The 20,819-nt window shown below is 36.0% G+C and overlaps 1 protein-coding gene across 2 annotated transcripts in view; it reads right to left on the reverse strand.

The window, feature by feature from the left end:
• Positions 1-19,931, reverse strand: part of LOC124723050 (DAZ-associated protein 2-like) — a 46,741-nt gene extending 26,810 nt beyond the window's left edge. For both annotated transcript variants that reach the window (XM_047248232.1, XM_047248231.1), the window contains exon 1: positions 19,790-19,931. In XM_047248232.1, the coding sequence (XP_047104188.1) occupies positions 19,790-19,805 (16 nt within the window). In that variant the 5' untranslated portion in view covers positions 19,806-19,931. The remainder of the gene's footprint in view (positions 1-19,789) is intronic.
• Between the last annotated feature and the right edge of the window lie 888 nt (positions 19,932-20,819).

The following is a 20,819-nucleotide window of genomic DNA, read 5'->3' on the forward strand; positions in this document are numbered from 1 at the left end:
CAAAGCTCATCCCAAAAAGCATGCTTTTTAAACTTCCACAACTTTAAGTCTTAAAATTCAAAATAAAATGCTTGTCATGCAACTAAACTAACATGCTATGCACTGCAAGAGTACACCTAACCAATAGCAACACAGAAACACATTGATGCAAAGCAAGTTTTGAACATGCATGTTATATCTATATTTGTATATGAACACTGGGATACATGCTCGCTCGCTCTCTGTCTGTCTGTCTGTCTGTCTGTATATATATATATATCTCTGTGTGTGTGTGTGTGTGTGTGTGTGTGTGTGTGTGTGTGTGTGTGTACCTGCGCATTTACACATGCAAGTGCATGCATACTTGCATTAACTTATAGACTATAAAATATTTACAAAGAAAACAAATATACCAATTATATAATACAATTGCAAACCAAATGTCTGAAAAGTTTCAAATTCCAAGCATTACATGAAATATTAAGGTGCATTTATTATGTCTAGTAACAGATTTAGAAAATTCCAGAGGTCTCTTTACAAGTCAGAATTTTGAAGATGTATTAATAATGTGGGTTTTAATTACTAGTCAACTAGTGTCCGTAAACATGACACAGTGAACTAGTTGAAATCATCTTTCGTCAATAGTGCACAGCAGTATTAGCTTCTTAATGGCAACTGAAGACGGGGGAGGGAGAGCGAGAGAGAGAGAGAGAGAGAGAGAGAGAGAGAGAGAGAGAGAGAGAGAGCACAAAACATTTTTATACATATGACAAACATTCAAACTTGATAAAAATCACCCAAATGTAAATATGTATGTGTTCAACATGGTGTTTTACATACTGTAATACCAACATCAGACACAGAACTGCAGGAGTGCAACACATTCACATGGAATGTATTACATATAAAATAAATCCTGTAGTTAAGTTCATAATAAACATGCACCATTTAAAATACTTTTGATCCAGAATAGTTTCATACAGCACCATTTTTAACAATTGCCTTCTTTCTTTGCAGAAACTTTTGCTCACACTGTTCTCAGAGTTCCTTGAAACTAACTACCGCATATAATGGCAAAGATACCATTGAAACATGCAATACTTGTCACTCAGGTATGGCTTCAACTTTATTAACTATAACCCAAAATGACTACTGAAGCAGATACCATTTTGCACTAGTTTACAGCAGTGTTAAATTTTAAGACAAACATCAATGTTTCTCTTCACAAAAACAGTTTCAATTGTAAACCATTTTGTCCTAATATTCAGAAAGACCAGAACCATTTCAAAATACCAGGGGAATTCAACCAAGTCCAAAGTTATCACTGAAAAACCTGCTTTTGTCTTCCACAATGGCAGTAATTTTAACTATTCCTGCTTTCATAGCACTGGAAACTCTTCAGATACCACCATGAAAGAAAGCAATCTACAACCTAACCCATGTTGCCCAACAATATATTTCTATTATTCTTTCAACACACTGCAACTCATCTGAGCATTGCAGTAATACTTGAGAATATGGACTTTGGAATACAGGAAGTTAACAGTCATCCTTATAGGTTTAAGGAACCTAATGCAGAAATGGACAACAGACATTTAAGAAAACAATGAACATGATAGTAATCTAACAAAGAAATTTTTGGATGAGCATGTGATAATGTGGAAATCTTCAAAACTATGAGAAAGGCAATGGAGAAACTTCTATTTGGTCAAGAACATTGAATGCATAGAAAAATTCTACACATATCACTTAGAAATTAAATCACGACGGTAGAGACTTATAGCAGTCCAGGTGTAGCAGCCAGGAGAAAGACAAGGGTAGCATAAGGAAAAATACTTTTGGCAGAACATCTTGCTATCACATGCTCTAGTGGAAAAACATAGTGAGAAGAAAACTAGAGGTAAGTAGAATGAATGAAGTACACAGAAAGGAAAAATAAGAAAAAAATGAAGTGTTACACTACTGCTGTCCCAGTAAACTGAGAATTTATGTAAAAACTGAGGTAACAGAACCAAAATACCAGCCAAGATGGTGAAAGCAAAGATGATGTAAGGGCAATGTAAAACACTGCCTGTAACAGACAGCGCCAACTTCCCAATAAAGTATATCTTGTTCCACTTACACCAAGGTCAACAACTTATAGCAACAAAGTTAACACCTTGAAATGTTGCGTTAAGTGATACACAAAATGCACAGGACAAATTCAACGGGGAGAGGGAGCCAGAGAGGGGGGGGGGGGGCCCGAAAGAGAGAGAGAGAGAGAGAGAGAGAGAGAGAGAGAGAGAGAGAGAGAGAGAGAGAGAGGGGGGGGGGGGGCGGCAGGAAGGAGAAGTATCAGCTTACAGAAAACTAACACACAGTGTAGACAATGATGTGTAACACTGCACATATTACACCAACAGCATCTGCAGTAACTGAAAAACAAGTATGGGTCGACTTGCAGAGTTCCCACACAGTCAAAGCGTTCAGGAGTAACATGTACAGTAAATTTAATTCCCGACATCTCATTACCTATTTCACATTGACATGAAAATTAATGAAATGTTGACATCCACAACTTACTACATTAAGTGCACTGATTACTAAAAGACTGTCAAAAACTGAGTAAGTTAATTTGATAAAAGTAATCTTCTAGGCCTTCTCAACAAATAATGTAGCATTAGCACCCATTTGTAATGCAATGACTGTACAGCAAGTGTTTACTGTATTAATGGCCTGGATGCTGTCCATAAGCCATCTGCTACACTTCCAAGTGTCAATTTCTGCTTAATGTCAAACAGACTGCACACTGCACTAAGACTTAAGAGGGTCATTCCATGCCAAGTGGCCTTTTTGATACTTTCACAGAGTACTAAACAATTATAAATTATAATGAAATATGTCAGATGTAATTTAAGTACCAGTGGGATAAAGGCCCATTTTCAATGCACCTCCACCTTGTTATGGGTTTGGGCATTAGATGTTTCCACTACAAAACCAAATAGTCTTAGGTGATTTAGAACATGGTCTTTCTGATGAAAATGGTTATAGAAAGTTTGCATAAGATTTTTTGTAAATGGGGGCCAAAAGTCCTTTTCAGCATATTTTAGAAAAATTGTCATTTTCCTGCCCTCACATTGTACACTACTGGAAAGCAATAGGAAAATTAAAATTTATATTCTAAGATCTTGTATTGGTAAGCTATCTCATGCAAAGTACCCCACAATTACTTCCAGAGATATAAAAAACTTCACATTTTTCTAATCATCTATTCTTTTCGGCATAGCAGAATAGTTCGCAGTTTACTTGCCGTGTTAAATTTGGATAAAATCCCGAGCTGTCAATGACTACCTCCATCATCTTCGTCAGGGGTAAAACTGACTGTCGTGGACCGGTGAGGCTTCCACTTTTTGGTACAACCTCCTTGTCGCGAAAGACTTCGCAGTCGTACTTTTCAGCATACTTTGCTTTAAATTATCCATATGCAAGTCTCTCACGAATTTTTTTATTATTCACTTGAGTGCAAAAAATTTAATAAGATGGCCTAATTTTATTTCTCTCAAGAAAATCTTGCCAGCGATGTCTGACATTTGCTGAAAACTCATGGCTGCACTGCTGATAACTGTGCTATGAGGTCAAACAAATGACTATCTGTCCAAGTATTAAATTGGCAAAAGTAGAACTTTAGCAATGTTTATTGGATACATGTGCGGATGTTCACACAAAATTTCATTAAAATCTGTAATGATCCTGCAGGAACTTTTTCCTAAATTTAACCATTTTGGCATGGTATAGCCGAAGAGTAGGTTTATAAGACTGTATAGTGAATAAAGTATAATAAGCTGATTTGTACCAACAATGGAATCTGCTGAGAGTTCATATGGTCCTGTCCTTGTTTGGAAGTTTATTCTCTACATGGCAATGAATGACAAATTTGATGAATAATGCAACACTTAGAACCTACATCGACAGTACAGCACTTTAAAAAGAACAGCACAACAATTATAAAGGGGATAGCACATTTTTACAGGAAATCTAGTACAATAATTTGATGATAGATCACAGACACCTAGCCTAAATCTAACACCTTACATCACAAAGCTCCAATAAAACACCTGAAATTTTAAACTTTTGAGATACTGTTTTATAGTTTCCATTAATTATAATTTACACCTGCAGGTAATTAAAGAAATAGGAAATTAAACTCACCCTGTGGTTGGTTGATGTGTGGCCGTATATTTTTATCAGTGTAGAAACCCCCCCCCCCAACACACACACGCACACAGATTCTGACAATCTAGTGAGAATGCTGCAGTCTATTTACAGCTAGGTAGTAATGGTTTCTGCTTTTATCAATTAGGATGTCCTTAACTACACCACCTATTCTAGCATTGTCTCAAATTGGAGCACTTTAACAGCTGCAGATGACCTTACCAACAGAAAGTATTAAAAGACCAAGGCAAGATCATCCACTAAGACAATGTGCACTCAAGGCAGCAAATGCACAATATTTGATAGCAGTGCCAATGTACTGCTTTCTCTTCCACACTACACTCTTCAAATGTTCTCACTGGCAACTGAATCAGACATTCTTTCAAAAAACTTGTTCAAATTAAATCACTTATGTAGTTACTAGCACAATACTTTGTCTTTTTCCTTTGTGTCAGTCAAACACTGCAATGGCCAAATAGCTATAACCTTATACACCAATAAAAAAAATCAGTGTTTAATGTTCAACCCACTACCTGAAGCACATTCTAGACAGTTACAGTAAAATTATACTGGTTGGTTTGTCACATGGTAGGCTAGTATTTGCTACTGTGCACTACCCCACCATGCACCTTATGCATACTTCAATACTTATGTTCTGTCTACAGTTATATTCTTATCACAGCACATCATAAGTGACAGTAGGAACTGAACCTGCTGTGGGCCTAGCAAACTCAACAGGACACTTAACCCTTTGTATCACCACAAGGCATTTCTGCAACATACCATTTAATCACCATACATAATTTTTTCTCATCTTATACCATAAAATTTGCAGTGTTCCAACATTCTCAGAGACTACATCAAATATATCTGCTGCAAGTAATCGTAAACTGTTTTCCATGGATACAAGTTACTGGTGTCAGGTTTTTTTACATGCAAAATATCTGAAAGAAGTGTTGTGCAAGACATAACTGACACTATATTTAACTAGTGTCCTATTTTATACATTCTGATAGATACATCTGGAAAATGATACTGTTTTATGTATATAAGTGAAGTTATTTCTATGTTTTAGAAATGCACCACTGTGCAAATAACATCTTCAAAACTCAGCTATTTCATGCATGATACTCAATGTGAGAGACCTGCTTCCTTATATGATAAAGCAATTTGCTTCATTCTACAGACTGATGTGGGATTGTTCAGACTAAGCCTGTGGCAAACTCAATGAAGCATTTGGTAACGTGAATCTTGACAAGTATCTGACTGTTTAACAAGAACAAATGCTTTTCAGAAAATCGACAGCAAAAAACATTACATGCTACACAAACAACCACACAAGTGGTGTTATAAAAGGAGCTTTAAGCTCAGCAGCGCATTTGGGTTTGCTTACAAGTTTGAAGTTAAACAGGCAAAGAGAATTTCAGAGAGAACCAAATATAGTAGCTTCCTCAATTATAGTTTAAAGGAACATATATATTTGGTTAAGTGTCCAGCCGACATCCACAATCTGTGGAGTAAATGTTTCTATGGTTGGTTGGAGGGTTAGTAAGATAGCAAAAGTCTAGCATCAACATTTGCAGAGGAAACACCTATATCACAAGTGCAATGCTATGACAAACTACGAAAAATATTTCCACTGACAGGCCATAGATTGTTGGTGAATATAATTGACACAGGTGGGGTGTATCTGATCAACAGTATTATGGGAAGATATTCCTAGGAGCAAAAGATGGCATGTACATATGTTCCACTACTTCCCTCAGATGACTAGGAAATTTCTGGTTACTATACAAATGTGCATAGAAGGAGATTAAGTTTTCTGAGGAAACAATGAATTCAGAAGAATTCCCACTTTATCTGGCACAAGTATTGTGCAATACAAACATAACACCACCTGGAGGCTGAAAATCAAGGGGATTCAGAGGATGTTCAAGTAAAGAAACAAACATGCTTACAGCATTTGCCACCAAAAATCTGTACACCAGGACCAAGTTGGTCATCAGCCAATATGGATTAAAAAGTGGATTAGTTACAAATTCCTTTAATGTACAGGTTATGCACACACCATGTGTGAGAATTTGAGTAACTGTTTCAACAACCCCAACAACTGCTTCAAGAGGTTTCATATCTAGCAGCACACATGAAATGCTATACTTCATATGTAAAAATTATGCCTTGGTATCAATGTCTGAGAATTTCAACACTTTTTTCAATAAAAACTGTTCTTTGAAAGAAATTTATTATTTTCCTCATGTCATGCTTACTGAAGAACAATTTTAGCTATTACTCAAATTTAAGTTACTCAGCTACAACAGGTTAAGTTAACACTGACCACAATCTGCAATAAGAAGACTGCACAAGTGCAAGTTTTGTGCCCATCAAGTGTATAGTACAAAAGCAGCATGTAAAGGAATAACATATGGGACATCAAACTGAGCAGTTTCTTTCTCCCTCTGCCTTCTTTTTGGCATCACAAATTACACTTGGGATGATGATTCAAGATGAAAGTCTATGTCAACATACATACCCTCCAGTTGAATTCCACTCAATGAAAAAGTTTTGGCTTTGAGTATTTTAAAAAGAAAATGTTTCCCATTTCATTTCAAAACCTGGAAACTGTTCTTATGAAATGATATAGCCCTCAAAAATTCTGTCATGAACATTACACAGCTGGAAAATAGTATTACCTGTGCAATGAGACCACATACCATCCTAAAGAAAAATATTTACAGCAGCTAGATGCATCAAAATTCATCTCAGAAACCGACCAATATATAATACTAACTATTCAACTAACTCTTCAAATGATGATCTGCCTACAGAATTACAAAAGTTTTGGCCCTAAAAAAATAGCTTGAGCATCTGTACAGAAATCCGTACCACAACATGGGGTACTAGCGATCACCATAGCAGGTAAGATGTGTATATTATGTTCAGATATGTCCTATCATATTTGGCTCCATGTAGTAGCATTAGCAACAAGAAAATAAACAATTCTCACATTTTAAGGCAATTTATGCACAAAGAAACTTACTGCCTGTGACACTTTGAATTTAACACAAATGTGATTTGGGAATACATTATTTCCCATGCATCCTGTGTGTGAGCACCATATAGACTTAAGTCACGACATTGTTCAAGAAAAAGTTATACGAAAAAGTTCTTGAGGAGACCAACTGGAAATTTGTCTAATAAATTTAAAACTTTAAATATTTCATGTAAATCTTACATGACTAAAAGTTACATGACAAAGTTACATTCCATACTGATAAAATGAAAGCCAATCCAAGTGTATTATGCACTGTCCACCACTAACTATTAATCAAATGAGATATTTTAACAAGCATTATAGCATGCAAATTACAGTTAATACATCATTACAAACCAGTCCTTCACAGCAGATTAAAGAAAATTTCTTCCACAGCTACCCTGTTTTCACTAACATTCAGTTCAAAATCAGGTACCCCATTTTCACTAACATTCTGTTCAAGAAATACACTGACAATTTCAATCTTTAATCTGTGTAGGTACTGGTTATTACGTAAAACTGCTAAGCTGAACAGTGCTGCAATGTGGAATCTTCACTCAAACAGCCTGCTATACATCTTAAATTTTTAACTTTTTTATATGAGTTAAGCAGCTATAGTTTATCAAAGACGAAGATTCCAAACTGTCAGGACTCATTCCTCTTGCTACAAGTTAGCTATATCTTTCACAGCATTAAAAACAAGTGCAAAAAAGCACTATAACACACTGAGACAACATGCGTCAACTAACTTATAACACAAAAACTGGAGATCATCTCTGACATTAGTACCGTGAACTGGCCAAATAGACAAACAATATTAGTTCACAGAAACAGCAATTATGCAAACTGCCTAGCAATTAAATAAAATCATTTATTGTGATATTGGCAGAAAGAACAGAAAATTGATATGACATCTTGAAATTACAGCTTAAGGTATTAATTGTTCCTGGAAGATCTCAACAGCTTGCGATAGTTGGAAAGGACAGAAAGGATCAAAGGTTCATGAAAATTAACTGTATCGGCATTAATGACAGATTACATATGCAGTTTCACAATTCACCGAATGAAGATGGACGAGATCACCACTACACCATAACATAGAAATTAGAAACTAACAAAATTAGATCTGACATTTAGTGAATCGGGCCAGTAAAACCACAACAAAATTAACAAATGTGTGGCTACAGAATATGTAAGAGATTATTCAACCTATTTAATTTGGCACAATATCCCTAACACAAGCTTATCTGAGAATCGAAAATTTCTTGGCAGGAAGGGGAGTTTGAGAATGGGGTATACTAGGATTAGCAAAGTAAATACACTATGCAGTTCAAGTGAACATTTGTATAGTTTTGATTAGATGTACCCTGACACACACACACACACACACACACACACACACACACACACACACACACACACTTATGGCCAAATAACTATTTGCTAGAAGTAAAAATTTGTGACATCTAATCAATTTTAATACAAATGGCAAGTCTAAATAATCAGCTGTGAAACACTGCTTGTGCACAACCAAATTAATGTCCACATAGAAGGTATGGAATTTACTTCTGATAGCATTCAAGACAAACCATTTTTAAGAATTAAATTACACATTCATTACTGCCTGACTTCTAACCCTGCTCTCCAATACACATATTAGTTTAAATGCAGCATGCCTCTTAATATGCTCTTATGAACAACTTGATAAGCAAGTATATTTATATTGCAGTTACAGACAGTGCACGACTTAACTACCATGAAACTATGCCACCAGCAACCAAACAGCTATTCAAATTTACATCACACCACAACCAGTGAAGTCACAATACTATCCACACAAAAATCCAGGAATAATGGAAATTTATATGCTTAAAACACCAAGCGGAAAACTTCTTCGGCCATCACTCACCTAGGTAGTCAACTGTGATCTCACATAGGTAAAGGTAACACTGAGCAACATATTTGATGACAAAGCTGCAGATGTGAGGTAGTACAACTTCAGATTTATATTTAAGTAAAAAAAGGATGCAATTCTAATGTCCAAAGAAAAACAAGTGAGTTCAAATTAAAGCTTCAAAAAGTGAGAAATCTAAAAAGCTTTCACTTTTGCTCATGTAATTGTGTTGTCCATTACTCTTGGCACCCAATTACATATTAGGACAAGATACTTACGAGGGACTGGAGATACACTGGTGTGCAAAACTTGAATGTAACTTTCACACAATGCATTACTGTCGCATAACAAATCTATGGAACTTGGACCGTACATAGAAAGAACTGCAATATGGCACAGAAAACAATGAATACACAATGAGATGAACAGCAGTAACTTTTATTCAAAGACAGCAACTATACAGAAGTCCCCACAATTTATGATGGTTCCCTAGACACTACAGAAGGTGGGACATTGTTTTAAGGGGTTGCATGATCACAAAAGATGGCACTGAATGCTCAGCAATGTGCTCCCATGCTTGCAATGAGGTTGGTGAGGAGTTTTTGTGGAACAGAGTACCATTTCCCTACCAACACAGTTGGCCATTGATGAATGTGGATATGTTGCAGTACACCTCCCCATCACATCCCACACATGCTTGACAGGATCTGATTCAGGGGAACAGACAGGCCAGTCCATTTGTTTACTATGTTCTTGCTTCAAGAGCTGTTGCACCTGCACTGTTCATTTTCATCCATAAAAACAAAGTCTGGGTCAAATATGCCCCTAAGAAGTTGCACATTGTGAAAGAGTACAGTGTCACAATAACATTGACAGGTGAGTGTACCATGTTCAAAGATTTGGACATTGGTATTTCCAGGCAACATTATGCCTCCACACAGTGACACCAGGACCACCAAAACAAACATGTTCAACAAGGTTCCTAGGTGCATTACATGTTCCCACCTCTCACCATATGAGAGAATCCATTATTGTCTAACAATCATTTTCATCATCCACGTGTTATGATGTGAGACAATAGTACAATCACCAGTCAATGTTACTGTGACAATGTACTTCTTTCCCATGCACACACTCAGCAATGCAATCAACCTGACCATTTTTATGAATGACAATGCAAGGCCACATCAAACAGCACAGGTGGAGCAGTTCTTTTCATGAGGGTACATTTGGCAAATGCTTTTACCAGCCTGTTCCAACTTTGTCTGGGTGAGGGGGGTTATGGGACTAAACAGTGAAGTCTTCAACCCCTGTTCAAAATTTAGTGACTTTGACCATGTATTTGATGTGTTGGGGAGACATTCCATAACTTCCACATGCAGCATTACCAACAATTGACTGCACTGGTTGAGAACATCCTATTGTAAGAACTCCTTACTAATCTTCTCTTGTGGCCAGCATGGAAGAAAGTTGCAGAGCACACACTGCCATTCATGGTGATCACAAATCATACATCCTATTAAGAACCATGCTCTACCTTTTGTAATGTTCAAGAGACCATCATGAATTTTAGCCACTTCAGTGTAATTAGTCTGAATAAAGGTCATTTCTGTTTATCTGATGGTGTATTCCCTCTCTCCTGTGCTACACTGTAGCAGTTCTTTCTACATATGGGCCAAGTTACTACATTACTTGGCAGTGACATGTGAAAGTAACTTTCAGTCTTACTTTTTTTACACCCAAGTATATTTAAATAGGGCCTTCGCAACAAAAACAATGACATAGCTAAAAATTAGAGGGACCCACTTCCATAACGGGAATGAAACTGGACACTAACCTCAGCTTCAACTGATAATAAAATATGAGTTAACTCAACTATAGGCTATGCACTTTATAGATGTAAAATTTAAGTAACATTGGGCACACTTGTAGAATGTAGTAATTTTTTTCACTACAGGTATTTTGGGGATAAGGGCCCCTTTTCCCACTGTGGGGCACCAACCTATCACAATTCAGATCGTTGAACCATGCACCAGCTCATCACAAAGCTGATCTATCAGATACAATTGGATGCAGTTTATATGAACAATGAAACTTGCAAAATGCAGAAAAATACAATCTGCTAACACCATCCAACTTCTTTGGCCCATGACATCAAACTTGCACACACAATCACTGCCATCCAGTTGGCATAAAGTGTGCCAAACTACTATTACAGTTATACTTTGTCTCATTCATTAGCTTTAACGGCAACTGAATTATCACCTTTCAACCTAACCTAGCTATTAGACTATGTTACAGATCAGTTTTATCACTAGTAATCATGGTCATGCCATACAGAGGCAAAAAAGTGTTTTATCTCTGTTAGCATGCATATGATCAAAAAAATTACATCACTACAAATCAAAACTGACATCTAGTACCATCATGTTAAATTGACCGAAAGGACCTGTCCTCAAATATGCAGAAAGTTTCTTGTAATTAGTTCTAATTTAATCTATTTTGGCAAAAATGATAGTTTTTCAATTATTCATATGATGCTTTCATTACTGCGAATTACAATTACACTTTGATGGCAACCACTTGACCACACAATAGTATGCGCATTACTAACTTCACAGGTATCTGCTCATACAGAAGTGAGTTAATATTAAAGGCCTCATGGTTGGGTTATTTGTTTTACACTAGCTGAAACAAAGCCTTCATTTTTCCAATATGCTCATAAAAAGCATAAGAGAACAAGCTAGAAATTGGCTTAATAGTGTAATTTCCATGAACAGATCCATAAATAAACCATCACTTAAGTAGTTACAGCTCTTTCAACACCCTCATCCTCCCCACAAAAAATTGGGCTTAGTTTCCTGTGAAGAATCTTTGGCAAAAAATGAGAAATCAATATTAAAACTGCTTTGCCAAGGGAAAAGTTCAGTGCTAAAACAAAAGATTGCCTAAAAGACACAGGCCACTTCACCCCAGTAAGGAGTGCTGTAACTGCCATCAAGTAAGTTTGTTATGGTAAAATAACTTGCTACCTATTTCATATAGCTGCCAAACTAATTACCTAAAGCAATATTAATGCACAACAGTGAAATTATTTCACACAAAAATCTGTTAGCTGCTAATGCAAATTATATTTAAAAATGTCATTTCTGCCATGCAGATCACCAAGAGTTGTTTTCACATGTAAAACATCAGATCTGCACAATAAAGAAATTAAAGAACTATAATCACCAGAAAATTGCTGGAAATTTCCATCAACTGTTAAGATATTTTGTAAAATATATTTACAAGCTAGTTACCACCAACAGTAAGTGCCCAAGCATCCCTGGATTTTCTGTTCCATATTAAAAAAGTCAAACAATGTTATCAAGCACTGCATGCATGTAATGTGAATGCAATAATTTGTCACAAACTTGTATGCTGTGGGACATTTTCATGACAAGTGCAGCAGTTCAACAGTAAGTAGCGTACAGAACTTTTTTTACTGTTGTTCCCTTGAAACTCATACCAAATCTAACAACTACTATGCAGGTTTGTTAGATCATGTATTTGCTCAAATATTCTTAACAAAGATGGTCACCTCTTGGTGCAAGGACTACTGAGATTTATATGACCTCAACTGCTTATGACAGATAATCCACCATTTACCGAACTGCAAAAATAAGGAACAATAAAGTTAAAAAAAATAAATGCAAAATGTTTTCATGAGTCTCTGAAAAGGAATCTGAGAAACAATGAATATAGGTAGTTTTGAAGGAAGATTTGAAATGTTAAGGATATGGGAATTTTGTTTCTCAAGGATTTCGCAAGCATAGCATGAACATTTTTATCAGTTCTGAAGTTTCTGCCAATGGATGTACCCTTAATTTAAGTGCCAAAGAACACCACTGTGACACTTCCTTTATTAACCCATAAAACTACTGTACAGCAAAATCCATTGCAGAATGCAGGAATGACAGTGCTACAAATGAAATCCTACATACTACCAATGTGATGAGTGATGGCAAAAAAAGCCAATACTCAAAAAATCCAGTGTTTATAAATATTGCAGTTTTGAGGTCAAGTAAACTGCAGCAAGATGCATGGCACATATTTTCTTATACAACACCTGCACAGACAGCCATACCCAGGGAATAAGGCGAGTCATGCCTTTCTTATTTCCCCAACTACAATTTTTCACATCTGAAATTCCCAGAAGCAGTATAGCATCAACATTACCCATGCTTATCAGGATTACTCATGTGATGGATCTTGTAAAGATTTTTTTCCCACAATATCTATACAAGTAACACTGACAATGTTTTTAGTATAGTACAAGCAAACACCCCTCCTGCCCAATTAATCCTCACTAAAATGTACACAACTTTAGGATTTTCAGTCACTGCTAACAGTTGTGTGCATTGCAGAATACAAATTTCAAATTTTCGAGTCTTCGTTTCAGGGACTGAATGAAACAAAATCCATTAACAGCACCATTTTTGTTCCAACAATGGACCACCTGAGAACAAAGATTTGGCATATGCTCTTAAGAAGTATCAATAACAATAGCATTATTGATACTCTGCCACTTCATGTACAAATCAAAATGATGAAACCTGCGATGACTTTGCAAATGCATAACTATTTCCTTTTAAAAATAACCAACTGTTATATATTACTATTTTTCCATGATTTCCAAACTATATCGTTCTCAGACAGCATCCCATAGTTCATAACCTGATAATTTTAACACTGATGGGAGATGAGCAGACAATCAAATCCTACATAGTATTTTTGAGCATACCCAACTTATCAAATTGCCTAAATTTACATCTCATCTTCTAGAACAATCTCAAAAAGACTAGCAATTTGAAGTGAATATATAATCACAATAGCTGTTAAATTCAGGTCACAACTGTCTTAACTTTTTTTTCAGAAAAAAATTTATGGCAATGGCATGCTATTTCCTACATGAGCAACAAGAAATATTGTAAGGACACTGGTACAAATCTAAATTGCTGCACCACAGTACTACAGAACTCCGCAAGAGGAGCCAAAGAAAAATTGCACAGCCAACTGATAAAGTGGAGTATCAAACAGTAACTAGTTGTTGGCAACCATGTCAGGCCAATCCAGACTGTTGATGGAGTTAACTGGATTGTTCCACTGCCACCACAAATTACGTTGCAATACTCCACTTTATCAATAGGCTGCACAATTTTATTTTGTCTCCTCTAGTGTCATGTTACCATACTGTGACAGGATTTCAAAGTGAACAAAACAGCAGACTTATCTGTAAACAAACAAAAAGTAGCAAAGGTTCTTTACAAAACAAAAAAAATTATGTTCTGAGGTGCAATATAAATCTTTATGACTACTCATTTATGGTCACTACTTGCTTTGGAAATACGGAAGCATCCGATCCCACCCGTCTGCTTTGACCCATGACGTCACGAATATGGCGGAAACAAAAACAAACACACACACTTTCCACAAGAAGCCGAATGACACTAACGGGACAAGCGCGGGAAATGGGGTGTTTTGGGTGGGGGGCAAACTAAATATAAACAAATTTAGACGCCTTGCGTAGCTACAACGTGTAAGTGAAGACAGCCATGCATGAATACCCACCCACCTCCCAAGGGGTCGTAACCCCTGCAACCCATGGAAGATAAAGATGCTTCAGTAGCTGATTAGTGTTTTTTTTGTCTTTTTTAAAAAAAAATCTCACGGGATAGAACGAACAGATCAGAAAGATAAATATAATAAACTAAAACAGAAATTCGAGGAAACATAATTAAAATAAGTAATAAGTGTTTTTAAATTAAAAAAAAAAAATCTCACGAGATAGAACGAACAGATCAGAAAAGTAAATAAACTAAGATAAAACGGAACTGGAGACAGCCACACTCAAACCAAACTCCACGCCGTCATGACGTCACACACGACAACACCCTTCCGTCACGGGTCAAAGCCGACGCGTTGGATCGGACGCTTCTGTCGACCCCTTGCTTTATCACATTTTGAAAATTACAAATGAACTGGTAAAAACTGAATTATGTTTTAAGCATTTTCCACACTAATATTCTAAACCAAACAGCACAGTTTTTTGACCACATAAAAGGTTCCACATTCTTTGTGATGTAACCAGAAGTGCCAAATTACATATTTCTTCAAAGTGGCTTCTTCCATGTTATGTAGCTATACAGAACTGCCCCAATAAGTGAGCTCTTGACTAAGTAAAGCTGAGATATACTATCTCTAGCAATTTTTAACTTTAAAATTATATCTCTACACTGAAGTATTCAAATCCTAAAGTAGGATGTTGAGAGAGGGAGAATAATGTGAACTTCTCTTTAAAAGAATTTTTTAAAACTTGTTCTACCTCAACTATGCAAAGGTTGACAACAGGCTTAAAATTTCTACTCTCACCCAGTGGCAACTTTGTTTCTCCTCATTCTTAAACTATTTAATCAGTCATATCTCAATCTGACAACCAAATCAGTAGGGCACAGAGTAATAAAGCAGACAGTCCTGCTTGGACCAACAAAAATTGAATTTGTGGCCACACATTGTGTGGAAATGGAAACTAGAGCAAGACATTTTTCGCACTTCTCATTACTTAGCACTAAAAAATCAATTTGTGATGGTTCCCATTTTAAAGATAATTCATTAGCGAGAGTGAAAGAATATAAATGGTCAGGATGACCAGTGAAAGTGAACAGTGCAACTCAGCTTTGACCAGAGTCGCACTTAACAATGCAACTCTGTCAGCACTATGTAACTACTTGGCTGATTACACCAAACAATTTAGAGTTTTTTAACTATGAAGGTATGCATGTGATACATATGAGGCACCCCCTAAAAAGAAAGCGTCAATCTATTAAATTTTGTTTGCTGCTCCCATATATATGACATGAAATTTGGACAGGGACATTTTGTCATTACCTAATATCAAACCAAAATGAGGAAACAGAGGTTATCAAAATGAACATCAATAGATGTCACAGCCTAAGTCCCAATTCCCTAATTGGTCCAAGCAGAATGGCAGTACTACAGCATTTACTATACCCACAATAACTTCTACATTTACTCTCTCAAAGTAATATTTTATGTTTAAAATTACATCTTACTATTGTACAAAACCAGCCTGCAAAAGTAAATGTTTTGACCCAGAGGGATAAATGTGTAATTAAGTTCAATGATAAAGGTGGAAAAATTTCAAAAGCCTTTATGGATGGATCCACAGCTACTGTAAATTTCTTCAAGTAGGTCTTTCCCATAGAGATGTCTTTTGAATTTAAACACTATCTTTGTCCAGCAATTGGATAATTCAACCCCCTTGCATATTAAGCTACATAATAGAAATTATACAAACAGCTTGATCTATTCCAGACAAGTGTGGTGAAAAGCACATGTGATGGTGGCATCCATAACAAGTTTCACACAACCATAGTAGGCACAGACATGTATTACAGGTTAGTCCATGTACAAGATTTAAGAAGAGCAATCATCACATGGGTTGTCACTGTGCCAGTATATACCATAAAATCCATAAACACACACGGCATATTTTAAAGTCATGTATGCTGTTACAGTAACAAAATCCAAGACAAGGATTGCACACTCATTTTACAAATGGGAATCACATCTGCAAAGGTTGTGATCATACCCACTGTGGTTATGCAAGACTTAAGGCAGCAGCAACCATCAGATTTGTTGTTGTTGTTGCTGCTGCTGCTCCCCCCCCCCCCCCCCCACACGAGAAAGAAAAGCATTGAGTTAAAACAGTATTTTTTAATTAATTTCAATGAACAATATGTCCACAAAAAATAATGGAATTTACTGTCAACAATACTTAAAGTTTAAAAGAATATTTCAATATAACTTTCACAGAAGTAATTCTTGATGTCAAGCTTTCTAAAGTATTACATTGTTGAGTTGTGCCACTGTTCTTGCTAGAGTGCAATATGTAGAACATATTATGCTGTAAGTGTAACAGTACTTGTTATGTAGCTTGATAGTGCTCAAGGGGTCAAAATTAGCAAATTGCTAAATAATGAAAGTTATTTGGGAAATACTCCCTTTAAGAAAACTAATTTTACTTGCCCTGATTTGATGTGCTAATCATGTGAGCAATAATCTATACCAACAGTTAAAGAGCCTACCATTCTGCCTCTTAGAAATAGTGATGCTTTAAATCATTAGGAATGTAACAAACATCTATTATTTGCCCTGCTACTCCTGTTCTTCCCCACTTCACAACCTGACAAAACCTTGACCATGCCAACTATGTGCTTCAGACTTGTCTGCAATTGGGACTTTCCCCACTTCCTCTTTACATGCAACTTATTTAACAATTTCAATTTATCTATTTGCACAGATCTGAGTTCCTGCAGTGACAATTCAAAAGACAAAAGCCTACTGTACAACTTTTTCCTCCAACTTTAAGCAAAATTGGATTTAAATTTCCCATCACTTTTCCTTAAGCAAAATGTGCACTGCAAATTATTATATCATTTGCGAAAGATGAGATGGGTAAATCATTATTTTATTTTCTCCCATATACCTCACAGGTTTCACATTTTTGAATAGTTTTCAAGAAATGGTTGAGCACTTCATGATTAACATTTAAAATTCCATTTTACCACTAACAATATATCAGTATTTTCTGGATCCATATTTTACCTTATACGCTGTTCCAGGCTGCTACAACCGCACTGATTAGAATTTGAGTTATCACAAGAGCAAAACAAAATACTCCTGGTGCAGGAGTGAGAAATTTAGAAAATTTATATGCTGAAGTGTCAACATATAGTTTGAGAGAAACCTGTACATAATTTCATTATTCCTAACCAAATCAAAGTGTAGTGGGCTGAGAGATGTGCCTTAATTTTAGTAAGCCTGAAACAACAGGATTGAAACAGTAATTCAAGTGACTGCACAATCCAAAATTAAATATATGAAATCTGTAAGACAACGAATAAGCTATGAAAGGAAAATGGGTATCTTACTACTTATAAAGCAGTAACGGTAGTTGTCACTGTACTGTGATCGTATGAACCACATCAGCATACCCATGAGAAGATGTGGCAGTATAGAAAGGGAAGTGGGGGTGGAAAAATTAGACGTGGCTTCGTTGGTAAGGGACAACCAACGGTCTTACCAGCATTAATAAAGACGGTTGGTGGCAACAAAAAGAACTTTTAGATTAATTGCTCTGTAATAATGTACATTATCTCACATAGAAATGTGACTTATTTGTGAAGAGTTACATTATCTGGCTTCGGGGATTACTGTGGAGGTAAAATTGCATCTAAAAAAGTTGCAACAAAATAAGAGTTTTAATGTTCAAGCTTAAAAGGTCAACAGGAATGTAAAATGACTACCAACACTTAAGATGAACTTATCTTACAGATGATAGTTTTGTTCAGTACAACTACATTGTTATGTTCTTTATCAAGTACTATAAAGATTACCAAAATTTTACACTAATATTAATATTTTGCCTTCAAACGTTTCTGAACTTTTACCAGAATTGTGTGCTCTTTGCTATCCAATACCTAATATATTAGGCACTGATAACAGAAATAGCACAAGGTTCAGCAATGCTCAATAAATTACTGCTACTTATATTTAAATATTTCTTCAACGCAAAATACTGCAGCATGAGTTGCAGTTGCCATACTGTTCACCACAACCTTCATTATGGAAGCCATGGAAAAATAGTGTATAGATTAACGAAAGTCTTGCTGCAGTTTACGACTTCAAATGCTGACATTAGTCTATTCCTGCATTCCACCCATGCAAAAATGTCTCACATATTGACAAGAAAAATAAATATAACAGACGTTTGCACTCCAATTTGCTACACTAAGGAGATCTAGTGAAGGAGAATGATAAAGACAAGCAGCCAGCCAGTTCGGAATAACACGTAGAAGAAGAATACGTTTTGTGTTTAAATACGCTGCCACTTTTCTAGAACAGGCCAACGAGATTATCCCCGCCAAGAAACATCCACAACAGGAAAGCTGCAAGGAATAATTATACAATGTTTACCCTGGACAAAGTTTTGTTTTTAAAATGCATAATTATCTCTTTCTTTGTTCAAGTTGATAGCCCACGGGGATCATGTTCAAATTTGCCATGTAGGCTATTTGATGAACTGCACTTATACGCCTAGTGCACGAGAGTAGCTCTCTGAAATAAAAAGACAACAAAAAGCAGCACTAACAGAAATAATATGGTAAAGTTGAGCTTAAGAAAAAGAAACACTAAAAGCCACTTTCAAATAGGCTTTGTTAATTTCATTTGAAGAGTTAAGATTTCTCTTAGAAAGACTTTTTACAAATTACATAATTAGTACATATGATAACTCTCACTGAAAAGTATAAAAAGACTCAATAATTAATGGAGTGAACACACAATCTTTTGACAGGATAACCCTAGGGGCCATTTTGTTTATCCCAAAGTATTGATTATCTCATACAGTGAAACACGCAATTCTTATTTCATTACAATAATCAAACTTACAGCATATACATCGATTACCGTCTGAATCGCTTACAATGAGTATTGATCTGAACTAATAACATTATAATCGTAAGACGTAAGAAGTAACACTCCCTAATAATGAAACCTACTATTTCCTCAATAAAGTTATATAACGGAATTATCTCTAATTCTCATTGAAATATTCAGTTTTCTTTGCTTACCTTTCTTGTCAGACATTATTTCGGTATCACAAAGTAACGCGTCTAATGTGCAGAACTCAGTTGCCTCTAAAATGGCTTAATGGCAGCACAAAAAGTCGAAACATGCATAGATGCAAACAAATTGTCGACTCCTACACCCCAATGGAACCTCTGAAAAACAACCAGCGCCTTACGTGGCGGTTATCAGAAACAAAAGAAAAGGCGGCGTCATCAGCACTTGCGTAGTTTGCGTTGTAAGTGAAACTGATAACCATTCTTTCTATTTGATTCAGTGTAAATAGAACGAAATGATTACTAAATAATTTCGTTAATTTCACGAGGTAAAAATAAAATTTGTCTCATTCATCCTGTTGTTTAGGTTAGCTTTTTGTCTGTTTTTACTTTCAAATATACAAATCGGTTCATTGTTGTTACTATTTCTACAATAATATTTTAGTATGTAGTAAAATATATGTGAATTAATTAGTTTGTTGATTTTGTATGCTATTCTATTTTGTATGCAACTATTGCAATGGCCCATAAGGATTGGCTTTTTTTAACGTTTTTAACAAAAATAAACAGGAAACGGACAGATAAATAATCAATAATATATTCTCAGTCGTTGTTTACAACTTCGTCCCAACATTCAACAAGCTGTTCAGTGCGTCGACGGTAGAAATCTCCTGGTTTTCACTCGAAGAAATGCTCCAGCCAAGCCTTCAGTCTACGTCAGTATTAAGCGAAACGCCACGTAATGAATTCGAGAGTGATCGGAACAGTTGGAAATCCCAAGGCTCCAAGTCGGGAGATTACGGAGGATGTGACAACAAGTCTCAGCCAAGCGTCTGAATAGCTTCCTTGGTGATATGAAGGCACTGTTATGTTGCAGAAGAAAGCCATGCCAAGGGAGAGTTCGTTTTTGTTGGACAGCGTTGTTGAGTCTTTGCATTTGGTGGACATAAAGTTTCGCATTCACTGCTTGGATTAGATCGTTTTACATGTCTTTGAGGTATGAATTACCGTCTTTGAATTGAGTAAACGAATTTTCAGC

Source organism: Schistocerca piceifrons, chromosome X, assembly GCF_021461385.2.
Source record: "Schistocerca piceifrons isolate TAMUIC-IGC-003096 chromosome X, iqSchPice1.1, whole genome shotgun sequence".
NCBI classification, from domain to species: Eukaryota; Metazoa; Arthropoda; class Insecta; order Orthoptera; family Acrididae; genus Schistocerca; species Schistocerca piceifrons.